This window comes from Eschrichtius robustus, chromosome 2 (genome assembly GCF_028021215.1).
Source record: "Eschrichtius robustus isolate mEscRob2 chromosome 2, mEscRob2.pri, whole genome shotgun sequence".
Taxonomy (NCBI): Eukaryota; Metazoa; Chordata; class Mammalia; order Artiodactyla; family Eschrichtiidae; genus Eschrichtius; species Eschrichtius robustus.
The window spans coordinates 162401777-162415885 of NC_090825.1; the positions used below are offsets into that span (position 1 = coordinate 162401777).

Genomic DNA, 14109 nt, shown 5'->3' on the forward strand with positions numbered 1-14109 from the left:
TGGGTGCAGACGAGGTCAGCGCTTAGACAGTATGAACGGGTATAGGTAGGACAGATGCGCGCTGAGAAGACAAGAGGCCTGGATGGGACCAGTCCCCTGCCACCCTGCACCTCACTGGGCAAGATGCAAGATGATCACACTGTCACATATGCGTTGGTCTGCCTCTTCACATGTCCTCCACCCTGGCTGCTTCTGTTATCATCCTGAATGTTCTGGTCATACGCCCAGTCCTTTTGAGGGGTTGATGATTTCTGTCCATCTAACCCTCTGCAGCCCTGCCTGCTCGGTTCATCCAAGATCTGAAGACCAAGGAGGCCACAGAAGGGGCCACAGCCACACTGCACTGTGAGCTGAGCAAGGAAGCCCCTGTGGAGTGGAGGAAGGGGCCCGAGACCCTCAGAGCCAGGGACAGAGTGAGGCTGAGGCAGGACGGAGCCATGTGTGAGCTGGAGATCCGTGGCCTGGTTGTGGCAGATGCCGGGGAGTACTCATGCGTGTGTGGGCAGGAGAAAACCTCAGCCGTGCTCACCGTCAAGGGTAAAGACCTATGTGGCCAAGCAGAGCTGTGTTTTGGTGTCCAATTATTGACTTCCTGGTTTCTGCCTGCACTCATCCCATCCACCCTCCTTGTCTCAGTGTCATCCTCTTCTTATAACTCCATGGAATTCCTTCCTCCTTCCTGGGCTGTTGTGTGAACCATGAGAAACCAGCTCTGAGCTACTCCCCACCCCTCATGTCACTGCAGGTTCTGTCCTGTTATCCTGTTGGAGTCTGTTTTTTCCTCTGTCCTGTCATGTCTCCAAAGTTCTCCTGAGACTCTGATGTTCTGTGTTCGTCTGACCCTGCCCAGCCCTACCTGCTGAGTTCATAGGAAGACTGAGAAGCAAGGAGGCCACAGAAGGCACCACGGCCACGCTGCACTGTGAGCTGAGCAAGGAAGCCCCTGTGGAGTGGAGGAAGGGGCCTGAGACCCTCAGAGCCGGGGACAGAGTGAGCCTGAGGCAGGACGGAGCCGTGTGTGAGCTGGAGATCCGTGGCCTGACCGTGGAGGATGCTGGGGAGTACTCGTGTGTGTGCGGACAGGAGAGGACATCAGCCACGCTCACCGTCAGGGGTAAAGACCACATGTAACCACGTGGACTGGCATTTGGTGGCTGCATCACCTCTCTGCTCTCAGTTTCCTTTTCTACTCTGCTGTCTCACTATCCTGTTCCTGTCCTTCCATAATTCTTTTGTTGTCCCTGTCATGGTCCCTGTCTGTTGTGTGGCACATGTACAGGTTGGACCTTTAAATGTCACAGTCCACAGTGTGTACTGGGCACACCCAGCAGGTGGTCGGTGTCCAGTTGGGTTTTGTGTCCTCTCTGTACTGTGCACGTCCTGATTCTTCTGTGTGTTCGGAGAGTGTGATAGTGTTTGTGTGTTTCTGACCATCTCCAGGCCTGCCTGCCAAGTTCACAAAGGGTCTGAGGAAGGAAGAGGCCATGGAAGGGACCACGGCCACGCTGCGCTGTGAACTGAGCAAGGCAGCCCCTGTGGAGTGGAGGAAGGGGCCCGAGGCCCTCAGAGCCGGGGACAGAGTGAGCCTGAGGCAGGATGGGGCCGTGTGTGAGCTGGAGATCCGTGACCTAGTTGTGGCAGATGCCGGGGAGTACTCTTGTGTGTGTGGTCTGGAGAAAACCTCATCCACACTCACTGTCACGGGTAAAGGCCCATGTGGCGAAGCAGAGCTGTGTTTTGGTGTCCAATTATTGACTTCATGGCATCCCCCTGCACTTATCCCCCCTACCCTCCTTGTTTCAGTGACACCCTCTTCCCATAACTCCACGGAATTCCTTCCTCCTTCTGCGCTATTGTGTGAACCATGAGCAACCAGCATCTGAGCTACTTTCCACCCCTCGTGTCACTGCACGTTCTGTCCTGTTTCCTGTTAGTGTCTGTGTCTTTTACTCCATCCAGGCATGTGCTGTCCCCCAATAATCTCCAGCGAATCTGATGTTCCCCACACCGTCCAACCCTCTCCAGCCTTGCCCAGCAGATTCGTACAAACGTGTGGCCTGAGGAGTCTGTGGAAGGTGTCACAGCACACATTGAATGGACTGGGCTGAGGGAAGCCTCAGTGCACAGCGTGTGCTTGGCACACCCAGCACATTGCCCGTGTCCAGTTGTGTTTTATGTCTTCTCTGTGATGTCCATGTCCTGTCTAATCTGTGCCTTTAGAGAGCGTTATAGTGTTTGTGTCTTTCTGACTTTCCCAGCCCTTCCCACCAAGTTCACAAAGGGTCTGAGGAAGGAGGAGGCCACAGAAGGGGCCACGGCCACGCTGCAGTGTGAGCTGAGCAAGGCAGCCCCTGTGGAGTGGAGGAAGGGGCCTGAGACCCTCAGAGCTGGAGACAGAGTGAGCCTGAGGCAGGACGGAGCCGTGTGTGAGCTGGAGATCCATGACCTGACTGGGGAGGATGCCGGGGAGTACTCGTGTGTGTGCGGGCAGGAGAGGACATCAGCCACGCTCACCGTCAGGGGTAAAGACCACATGTGACCACGTGGACTGGCATTTGGTGGCTGCATCACCTCTCTGCTCTCAGTTTCCTTTTCTACTCTGCTGTCTCACTATCCTTTTCCTTCCATAATTCTTTTGTTGTCCCTGTCATGTTCCCTGTCTGCTGTGTGGCACATGTACGGGTTGGACCTTTAAATGTCACAGTCCACAGTGTGTACTGGGCACACCCAGCAGGTGGTCGGTGTCCATTTGGGTTTTGTGTCCTCTCTGTACTGTGCACGTCCTGATTCTTCTGTGTGTTCGGAGAGTGTGATAGTGTTTGTGTGTTTCTGACCATCGCCAGGCCTGCCTGCCAAGTTCACAAAGGGTGTGAAGAAGGAAGAGGCCACGGAAGGGGCCACGGTCACGCTGTGCTGTGAGCTGAACAAGGCAGCCCCTGTGGAGTGGAGGAAGGGGCCCGAGACCCTCAGAGCCGGGGACAGAGTGAGCCTGAGGCAGGATGGGGCCGTGTGTGAGCTGGAGATCCGTGACCTAGTTGTGGCAGATGCCGGGGAGTACTCTTGTGTGTGTGGTCTGGAGAAAACCTCATCCACACTCACTGTCACGGGTAAAGACCCATGTGGCGAAGCAGAGCTGTGTTTTGGTGTCCAATTGTTGACTTCATGGCATCCCCCTGCACTTATCCCCCCTACCCTCCTCGTTTCAGTGACACCCTCTTCCCATAACTCCACGGAATTCCTTCCTCCTTCTGCGCTATTGTGTGAACCATGAGCAACCAGCATCTGAGCTACTTTCCACCCCTCGTGTCACTGCACGTTCTGTCCTGTTTCCTGTTAGTGTCTGTGTCTTTTACTCCATCCAGGCATGTGCTGTCCCCCAATAATCTCCAGCGAATCTGATGTTCCCCACACCGTCCAACCCTCTCCAGCCTTGCCCAGCAGATTCGTACAAACGTGCGGCCTGAGGAGTCTGTGGAAGGTGTCACAGCACACATTGAATGGACTGGGCTGAGGGAAGCCCCAGTGCACAGCGTGTGCTTGGCACACCCAGCACATTGCCCGTGTCCAGTTGTGTTTTGTGTCTTCTCTGTGATGTCCATGTCCTGTCTAATCTGTGCCTTTAGAGAGCGTTATAGTGTTTATGTCTTTCTGACTTTCCCAGCCCTTCCCACCAAGTTCACAAAGGGTCTGAGGAAGGAGGAGGCCATAGAAGGGACCACGGCCACACTGCACTGCGAGCTGAGCAAGGCAGCCCCTGTGGAGTGGAGGAAGGGGCCTGAGACCCTCAGAGCTGGAGACAGAGTGAGCCTGAGGCAGGACGGAGCCGTGTGTGAGCTGGAGATCCATGACCTGACTGGGGAGGATGCCGGGGAGTACTCGTGTGTGTGCGGGCAGGAGAGGACATCAGCCACGCTCACCGTCAGGGGTAAAGACCACATGTGACCACGTGGACTGGCATTTGGTGGCTGCATCACCTCTCTGCTCTCAGTTTCCTTTTCTACTCTGCTGTCTCACTATCCTTTTCCTTCCATAATTCTTTTGTTGTCCCTGTCATGTTCCCTGTCTGCTGTGTGGCACATGTACGGGTTGGACCTTTAAATGTCACAGTCCACAGTGTGTACTGGGCACACCCAGCAGGTGGTCGGTGTCCAGTTGGGTTTTGTGTCCTCTCTGTACTGTGCACATCCTGATTCTTCTGTGTGTTCGGAGAGTGTGATAGTGTTTGTGTGTTTCTGACCATCGCCAGGCCTGCCTGCCAAGTTCACAAAGGGTCTGAGGAAGGAGGAGGCCACAGAAGGGGCCACGGCCACGCTGCACTGCGTGCTGAGCAAGACAGCCCCTGTGGAGTGGAGGAAGGGGCCCGAGACCCTCAGAGCTGGAGACAGAGTGAGCCTGAGGCAGGACGGAGCCGTGTGTGAGCTGGAGATCCATGACCTGACTGAGGAGGATGCCGGGGAGTACTCGTGTGTGTGCGGGCAGGAGAGGACATCTGCCACGCTGACCATTAGGGGTAAAGATGGCCCTGTGGACTTACTTGGGAGCCTGTACTTGTGCCCTTGTTTCTTGTGCCCACACTGGCTCCCCATGAATGCTTGCCTCCTCTGTGCTGTGTGCAGTTTCTTTATGTCACCCTTGTGCTCCCCAGTTAGGGCTCTGTTCGGTGTCCTTGTGTCTGCGTACTGATCTCCAGCCAAATGACCTCACAAAACTTACCCTCACCGTAGGGATAGAACTCCCACCTTATTCCCTTCCCTCCACCCGTCATAATGCAGTCAACTTTCTCCTTATACTCCAAAGCCTCTAGTCAGGATCTGACGGTCATGGCCCCGCCCTAGGGGTCCAAGGAGATCCCCTGCCCCCACCTTGATGACCTGGAGGGATACAGGCCTGTCTGTCGGCTTTCTGGGTAGAGGTCAGCATGAGAATAGCCTGGGTCAGATCCAGAGCTCCTCTCATAGCCGCCAGTTCAGTCCCTCCTTCCCCTTAGAGTGGACCCAGGCCCATGACTCCACTTCTACCCCCAGCCTCCAGGAGCCCGTGGCATTGGGTCCTTTGCGCAGGTCAGGCAGCTGGGGTGAAGACATGGGCCACACCTGGCCTAGGCCCTGGGTGGGTCTCCCTGGGTTTTGGGGTGCCAGTCTGCTGGCTGGGTGTCTGGGCACCAGCCTTGGGGCTGACCTTCTCTCTCCCCTCCACCCCCTGACCCCCACCCCACAGCCCCACAGGTGGTGTTCAGGAAGCCACTGCAGAGCCTGCAGGCTGAGGAGGGCACCTCAGCCAGCTTGCGGTGTGAGCTGTCTGAGCCTAGCGCTGCTGTGGTCTGGAGTAAGGGTGGCCTGGAGCTGCAGGCTGACGAGCGCTGGGAGCCACAGCAGCAGGGCCACATGGCAGAGCTGGTGCTTCGGGACTTGCGCCGGGAGGACACTGGAGAATACACCTGCACCTGTGGCTCCCAGGCCACCAGCGCCACCCTCACCGTCACAGGTGGGCCCCGAGGCCAGCCCCACGTACTGTGGGGGATTGTCAGGGCCGCACCTCCACCCTGGAGGTGACATGGGCTCCTGTGTGCAACGCGGGGCAGACCTGGCCTGAAGCTCTTCACCCCGCTACCCCTCCACCTTAGTTGCACGCCTTTGGGCCCCCCTGCCCCCATAGCTGCTCCTGCACCTGCCCTCACATTCTCCCTCACCCCTGTAGTTGCACCCGTGAGGTTCCTTCGGGAGCTGCAGGCCCAGGAGGTAGACGAGGGCGCAACGGCACACCTGCGCTGTGAGCTGAGCCGGGCAGGCGCCAGCGTGGAGTGGCGCAAGGGCTCCCTGCAGCTCTTCCCCTGTGCCAAGTATCAGATGGTGCTGGAGGGCACAGCCGCTGAGCTGCTGGTGCACGGTGCTGAGCAGGAGGATGCCGGCCACTACACCTGCGACACAGGCCACGCACAGAGCACTGCCAGCCTCTCTGTCCGCGGTGAGCTTCCCGGGACCCCTGCCCTCCCCGGGCCCCTCAGCCCCCATGGAGCTGGCAGGCGCCTTGAGTAGCAGCCCTAAGAGCCCCTCCCTGACCCTCCAGCCCCTAGGCCCACATTTAAGACGGAGCTGCAGAGTGCAGAGCAGGAGGCGGGTGGTGTGGCCCAGCTGTGCTGCCAGCTGAATGACTCAGAGCCTGGGGCCCCCGTGCTGTGGCTCAAGGAGGGTGTGGAACTGCAAGGGAGTCCGAAGTATGAGATGCGATGCAAGGGGGCCACGTGTGAGCTACTGATCCACGGACTTGAGGCCAAGGACGCGGGCGAGTACGCCTGCATGGTGGGCAGCCAGAAAACCTTGGCCTCCCTCAAAGTCAAAGGTGAGCCCTCCCTGCCACACCCACTCCCCACATAGCTGCCCTGGGGGCACACCTGGCCCACCCCGGTACCCCCTCTCGCCGGGTGCTGTTCTGGGGTGGCTCTAAGACCCCTGGAGTTACAAGCGTTCTCTGCACCACTCTGGTGCTGGTGCCCCTAGAAAAGAGCGTCGACGGTGAGGAAACCGTAGCCCCTGAACACTGCCCTGCCTCCCGCCCCTGCCAGCAGGTGGGGCAGCCTGGTCTGGGCCACCCTCTGTGAGCTCCTGCCTGTCTGTTCTGAAGGTCTTGCCCCCCTGATGTCCCAGCCAGGGCAGGGCTGGCCACAGTGGCGGGGGGGGAAGGAACAAAAGCAGCCCACCATCCCACAATCCCTTGCCCGCTTCCTCCAAACAGAGGTGCCCCCAGCCCCAGCTCTGTCCCCAGTAGCTCAGTGTCATGGTAGGGAGCTGTGTTTGTGAGCAAACTGGGTGATGAATCTCACGGGGGGCAGATAGAGGCTGTGTGGCAGGAGAAGAGCATGAGAGTGCCTGGGAGGGCTTCCTGGAGGTGAGTTGGGGCGGGGGGCATGGGATCTTGGCCCAGGTTCTCTGACCTGGCTGGTAAAGGCCCCCTTTGCCCACACTCCAGAGCCTGAGGTGACCATCGTGCGGGGCCTGGTTGACACCGAGGTGCAAGCCGACGGGGAAGCAGAGTTCAGCTGTGAAGTGTCACGGGCTGAGGCCGTGGATGTGGAGTGGCGCCTCCAGGGCCTGCCACTGCAGAGCAATGAGGTGACCGAAGTGGCCGTGCGGGGTGGCCGCACCCATACACTGCGGCTGAAGAGCGTGACTCCCGAGGATGCGGGCATTGTCTCCTTCCACGTGGGCCTCCACACATCCTCTGCCCAACTCACCGTCACAGGTAGCAGGAACTGGGCCTCACTGCTCACTGCACTTGGGGCCAGGACATCCTGGTCCTCCTTGGGCCAGGCCCTGTCAAGGGACAGTGATAGATGACAAGGTTTCCTGCCTTTGAGGGTGGGGAACTGGTGGTGAACGAATGATTCTGGGGTGACCCAAGATGTTGGGGTAGAGTGGTGCCCAGTGTGCTTGTCTTCCGGGATTGGGGCAGGGGTGCTGGGGGCAGACCCTGGAGACTGGGAGGTGCTCCTGACGGTGGGGGAGGGGCATCCCAGATACAGAGGCTGATGCCATGCTTCTACCCCTCCCCCAACCCATGCAGCCCCTGAGGTGACCATCCTGGAGCCCCTGCAGGATGTGCAACTCAGCGAGGGCCAGGACGCCCACTTCCAGTGCCGACTGTCAAGGGCCTTGGGCCAGGAGGCCCGCTGGGCCCTGGGAGGGGTGCCCCTGCAGACCAACGAGATGAACGACATCACAGTGGAGCATGGCACACTCCACTTGCTCACCCTGCACAAGGTGGCGTTCCCCAGACCTGCCTGTACCCCGCAATGTGTCCAGGGGCCTTCCCACCCCCCAGGGGTGGGAGAGAGGGAAGGTTTCAACTCCAGTGGAATTGGGCTGGGGACTTGCAAAGTAGAGATGGTTGACATGGCACTGCCGGGCTGATGCCCCCATCTCTGCTTCCACAGGTGACCTCTGAAGATGCCGGAACCATCAGTTTCCAAGTGGGCTCATGTCGCTCAGAGGCCCAGCTGAAGGTCACAGGTGGGCAGCCCTCTCCTATACCCAGCCTTCCTGCTTGTAGGTGCCCATGTTTCCCTACTCAAGGAACTGTTGGCAGGTGGTAAGGCCAGAAACCTGAGCCTTCCAGCAGTGATCTTGCTGTGGGGTGGCAGTTTTCCACTCTTGACCACTAAAGCCACTGGAAGTGGGCTAGTGAAGATCAGCCTGAGAAATTCTGGTGTGTGTTGGGTCCTTGTGTGGGATCAGTGCTGTGTGTAGGAGGGAGATGGGGAGTCTGGCTGCTGGGGACTTGGGCCCTGAGATGGAAGCAGGGCCTTCTGGACTTGTACCCTCCATATAGCTACTCCTTGTGATGCAGGTTTGTGTGCTCTTGTCCACATTTACACACACCTGCATACCTGACAGGCTCCCAGATGTTGATACAATAGCACACCTGTGACACGTGAGTGGTTTGGGGCATAGTGTACCTGGGCCCAGACATGCAAGTAGGATTTAAGGACCTTCGACTTGTTATACCTTGTCCCCAGAGTTAGTCACCTCTGGATACCTGGCCATGAGAGACCCTCCCTTGCTGTCCTACTCCTGGTTCTCATACTGGTCCCATCCATCTACCATCCACTGGCCATCAACCAATCCACCATTTACCCATCCATCTATGCGTGCATGCATCCATCCACCCCTCTATTCCATCCATCCATCGATCCATCCGTCCACCCATTTATCCAGCATCCATCCATTCATCGTCTATCCATCCATCCACCCACCATTATCTACCATCAATACATATATCCATTCACCATCTATCCATCATTAATTCATCCATCTATCCATCCATCCATCCATCCATCTGTCCACCATCTACCCATTCATCCACATATCCATCCGTTTATCCATCTACCATCCAGCCATCCAGCCAGCCATCATTTATCCATTATCTGTCCATCCATCCACCATCCATTCACCCATCCATCCACTCATCCATCCACTATCTGTCCATCATATATTTACTATCTACCTCGAGAGGGGCCATTTGCAGCTCTGCCCTCAGGGAGTCCCCAATCTGCTGGGGGAGTTGTACATGGAGACAGTGTGTCCTGAGTCCCAGGTGTCCCCACCCCGAGTCTTCATGTGGTCTGTGGGGCTGGGAAAGTCTCCAGAGTGCAATGCCCTCAAGTTGAATGATGGGAAGGGGCAGTATCCTGTGTGTCCTGAGCAGAGTCAGGCCAGGAAGGGCCTCATGTATTCATCAGAGTGGGTGTCTGTGAGAGGCAGCATGGAGCTGGGTTGGGTCTTGCAGATCCCACTGAGGGAAGTGCCTTGGCCCCTCTCAACCCAGTGTCCCCAGTTGGGGCGAACTGGCTCATGTACAGACCGCAGCTGTGGCTTCAGGCAGAGAGCCACGAGCATGAGCTTGTGCAGATGGGTGGTTGGTGGGATACGGGCAAGCTTGGGAACTGTGCCGAAGATGGGAATGGGGAGCTGGTGGAGCAGGTTGAGGATACAGTTAGATGTGCACTCTTGGGAGGACATGGAGGGGCTGGTGTGGGCCTGGGACTGGAGAGTTGATGGTGCATGCCTAGGAGGGACGTGGAGGGCTTCTGAGGGAGAGCCTGGCTGGGGCAGGTGTGCAGACACAGAGCAGGCATCTGGGAAACCCCCTGGGCTCACGCCCTGCTGTGTGACAGGTCAGGGGGAAATTGCCATTTTGCATTAGGGCCCCAGAATCTTAGGGCCAAAAGGACCTTAGGGGACATCTGGACAAATGGCCCTCTGGGGATGGGAGAAGCATCTGCTTCCACACCCCCAGGAAGGAAGGCTCACTTCCTGAGCAGACCCCCTCCCTCTCAGAGAGGTGGACCCCATGACCTCTCTTCTCTATCCCACACCGAACCCCATAAAGATGGCAGCCATGGGACTTGGGGCTTGTTAATTCTGCCTTCTGAAAAGGGTGAGATGCAGGTCATTGGTCTCCTTTGATGAAACCGAACATGTTCTGAAGGGGGCTGTGAGGTGCAGGGGGGCTGAGCTGGCCCTCCACAGGCTCACTATGGGTGGTCTCCATGTCTCATTCTGTGAGCAGGGGGTGCCAGCTGGCCTGGATAAATTTCTAGACCCCAGCCCCAGGCTGCCTCCAGCATGGTGGACCTCAGGGTGGCCCCACAGACCCAGGGCACCCCCAGCTCCCCTCCTTTCATCCTCTTGCACAGAGGCAGCACCGTGCCTGGTACGTGGCTTACAGAACGTGGACGTCTTTGCGGGGGAGGTGGCCACGTTCTCCTGTGAGGTGTCCCGTGCGGGTGGGCCGGAGGCCCACTGGTGGCTGGATGGGACCCTGCTGCAGGACGGCCCCCAGAGTGCCATCTCCGTGCATGATGGGACCTTCCACTCCCTCACGCTCTCAGGCCTGGGGGTCGCTGACTCGGGCACCATCACCTTCCGGGCAGGGCCCCTGGTCTCCAGGGCCAAGTTGTTGGTCAAAGGTACCAGCCGATGGAACCCTGCCCTATGCTGGAGCTTCTGCCCCTGCTGCCCCTGCACGCTTCCTGCGGGCTCCCAGGGTGGGGGTTCAGGGACTGGCCCCCAACACACAGACTGGGCATCTCTCCGTGTGTACCATGAGTGGGCACTGTGGGCAGGCTGCAGTCCCACCTGGGGGATGAGAAAGAAGGCCGGACTCAGCAGTGAAACTGGAGTTTCATTCCCACCTGCTTATAGGGCCCTGGGCACAGTTGCCCACCTGGCCACCACTCTGCAGTTGCCCCTCCTTCAGTCACACGCCCAGAGAGCAGCCTGGAGGTGAAGGCAGCTTTCCCAGCCCCGGGTATGGCCTGCACTGTCCTTGCTTGTAGCTGCTTCCCGTGCTGTTGGCTTGGTCAGGGTCTTGCACCCTTCTGGGAAAGAGCTAGTCCTTGGGGAGGGTAGTGGGCTTCCACGGAACCCCCTCAGCCCACTCCCAGTGGGGGCATTGGGCACTTCTGGCACAGCAGCCCAGTGTGGCTTCGACTGGCATATTTGTCAACTGGCCTCCTCTGTGCTCTTGCAGAATAAATGTGGACATTTGCCCAGGTCAGAGGGGCAAACCGTTTGTTGATAAGATTTCAGCAGATGGAAATAGGATGGGAGCCCTGAGGGGGCGGGCGACAAGGCCCCTGGAGAAGGGATAAGTTGGGCTCGGGGTGCCAAGTGCCCATCGGAGCTGTGGAGCCCGAATGGGCCCAAGGGCTTTCAGGAGTGGTTGTTGTGTCCTACTGGGGCAACATGCGCCCTGGGCTAGAGGAAGTGAGGGCTCAGGGGAAACAGTGGCTAGGAGAGGCCCAGTGGACGGAGACTGAGCTAACAGTCTGCTGTGGGCGGGGGTGTATGGTGGCAAGGTTTGCCCCACGTGGAGGGCCCTGGGTCACCGGGGTGGGTCCCCCTTCTACCACAGCCCTGCTTTTGCTTGCCTCTGAGTCGCTGATGCTGACTGCAGAGGGTGGGTGGGCCTCAGTCACACTGCTCCAGCTGACGTGTGCCTGGCCTGTCGGCCGACAGATCCCACAGTGGAAGTGGTCAGTGCCATGCAAGACCTGGCAGTGGAGGAGGGTGGCCCGGCTGAACTCCTCTGCCAGTACTCACGGCCCGTGCAGGCCACGTGGAAGATGGACGAGCAGGAGGTGTGCGCTGATGGGCGCCGTGTCATCATAGAGCAGGACTGGACCGTGGCCAGGCTGTCCTTCAGGCCGGCCTTGCCCTGCGACAGCGGCATCTATACTTGTGAGGCCGCGGGTACCCGCGTGGTGGCCCTGCTGCAAGTGCAAGGTGAGGCTGTCTGGCGGGCAGCCCCAGGCCCAGCACAGCTATGGTGCTGCTCACGTAGAGCCATAATGGTGAAATGACAGGCAGTGACAGCGTGCTAGAAAGACGGGATCCCAGTAAGCAGATCCTAGGCTCTGAGCCTACCCACCCAGACCCCTTCTCCTCCCAAAGCAGCCTGTCAGGACAGCACAGATAGAAAACACAAGGGCAGAGGCTGCTTGAAGAATCTGTATCCAGAACACCCGGTCAGGGAGGGGTGGAGGTAGAGGCAGGCAGGGAGGCAGCCTGCATGCAAGCAGGTGTGTGGGCAGGCCTGGGGCCTGTGTGGCCATAGACGGGGCTGTGTCCTAGAGCAGAGGAGGGCCACTGGGCTGAGCTCCACGAATACTGAGTTCAGACCCCAGCTCTGCCCCTTCCCGGGCTGGTCACTCAGAGGACGCTCTGAGCCCCATTTCCCTATCTGCAGCACAGTCAGGATACCCTATGGGGGGCCAAGGAGGGGAGACAATGGGCTGCAGGTCTGCAGGGGCGGAGGTGCCATTTGGCTGAAGCTACTTTCTATTTGGGAAAACCTGAAATGTTCCCAGTGGTGAGTGAGCTGGCAGTTGTCAGGCAGTTGTCAGGAGGCCATCCAAGCTGGGAAGAGCAGGTGGGACCTGGTCTGGGCCACTGGCCGCCTGAGGTCGCTCACACCCCATTCACACACTAGTTCAATAACTTAAGTTTTTAAACGCTTTTTTTTTTTGGCCCCTGGGGGCACAGCAGTGAACAGACAAAACTCTCTCCCTTCAGGGGTGACATTCCTGTGGGAGCTGAAGGAAAATGTGAGAAGAGCTGTGGGGAGGGGCTGCAGTGTGAACCTGGGCCTGAAGGAGGCAGCGGGGGTGGGGGCTTGTGGACATCTGGGGCAGAGCCTTCAGGCCTCAGGCAGGGAGTAGAGAACAAAATGCAGAGAAGCAGGAGATGGCAGGAGGGAGACCTCAGGGGCTCACTGCTGCTTTAATATCTGGGATTTTATAGAAATAAAGCAGCCTTGATCCTTGCATAGGAGCTAAGGAGGGTGAACTCCAGCGCTGATTGCAGGCCCAGCCTTCTCCCTGCCCCCGACCCATCTCATTGCGGCCAAGAGCAGCTGCAGCCCTGATGGGGCTGGTCGCAGCCATCCAAGCACAGTGGAGATGTGGGATGCACTCCTAGGTCCCCGTTGGTTCTGTCAGTTCTGACCTGGGGAGGAAAGGAGCCAGGGTTATGGGGGGAGTCTGGTCTGTGATGTGAGCATACCAGGGCCAGGAGGGTGGCAAGGAGAAGGATGTGGATGGGCCCCGTGGGTCCTCTGCTCTGAGATGCCCTCCCCTCTTAACTCCTCGGGGACCCCTGTCCAGAGTGGACACCCCTGCCTGAGGGGTGTGTGGACTCTGTGGATGAGCTAGGAGGGAGCATCAGGGCTTTGTGTGGGTTCCATTCGGGGTGCATAGCCCAGACAGCAGTTGGGGCTGTGGGCCTGGAGCTTTGGCCAAGCTGCCACCCCCTCAGTGACCGCAGTGGCTCCTTGCTGTCGTGTGGGTCAAGGCCAGACCTCCCCAGCATCCTGTACAGCCTTGGGTGATGTGGTGCTCCTTTCCTGCCTGACTTCACCCCTGCCTATTGCCCCCCCACCTTGTTTTACGTCCTTCACCCCACTGGCCTGGCTCCCTGTTGCCCCCCGCACGAATCCCTCTTCAGTCCCATCATGGTGTCCCCTCTTACTTCTTCCCTTGCCTGGACACCTCCCCTACCCATCCTCAGAGGTCCACCTCATTCAGGAAGCCCCCGTGGACTTTGAAGCCCACTGGATCACCTTGGGTCCAGGTGGCCTGTCATGGGAATTGGCTCTTGGATGTGGCAAGCCTTTGGGGACCAGGCATTGAGCTGGATCTGGGGTCTGGCATGCCCAGTCCTGACGTCATGGCTTCCATGAAAAATGCATAGCTGCTTATTACTGACCCCTGGGCTGTATGTACAAGAGAATTAGGTCAGGCTGAAAATGAGGGCAGAGGTCTGTCTGGTCTGAGTGAGTGAGGGGAGCAGCCCAACAGGTCTGCCAGCCTGGCTGGGGGAGGAAAGGAATGGAACACTTTTCCAGAGCCCCATGCTGCAGCAAAGCTGAGAGGCGTAAACCTCCATCTGGGTTTGAGCCCAGCTGTGGCCGCCAGTGAATTTTCAGTCTGTGAACGAACATTCGTGAGGCTTCTTACATGTGACGTGGGGAGGACCCTCCTTCCCAGCCGCAGGTCTGGTGATGGCATGGGGATGGGCAGGGCCCATCCTCAGGAGGTCCCTGTGTGGCTCC

General features: G+C 58.5%; 1 protein-coding gene across 1 annotated transcript in view; it reads left to right on the plus strand.

Annotated features, from left to right (window-relative positions):
* OBSCN (obscurin, cytoskeletal calmodulin and titin-interacting RhoGEF) overlaps positions 1–14109 on the plus strand; it is a 148003-nt gene that overhangs the window by 90008 nt on the left and 43886 nt on the right. Inside the window, exons 40-49 of the mRNA XM_068534674.1 lie at positions 274–537; positions 2259–2522; positions 3662–3925; positions 4247–4510; positions 5218–5484; positions 5698–5964; positions 6067–6339; positions 6967–7239; positions 7561–7757; positions 7931–8006. Coding sequence (XP_068390775.1) covers positions 274–537; positions 2259–2522; positions 3662–3925; positions 4247–4510; positions 5218–5484; positions 5698–5964; positions 6067–6339; positions 6967–7239; positions 7561–7757; positions 7931–8006 — 2409 coding nt within the window. The remainder of the gene's footprint in view (positions 1–273; positions 538–2258; positions 2523–3661; positions 3926–4246; positions 4511–5217; positions 5485–5697; positions 5965–6066; positions 6340–6966; positions 7240–7560; positions 7758–7930; positions 8007–14109) is intronic.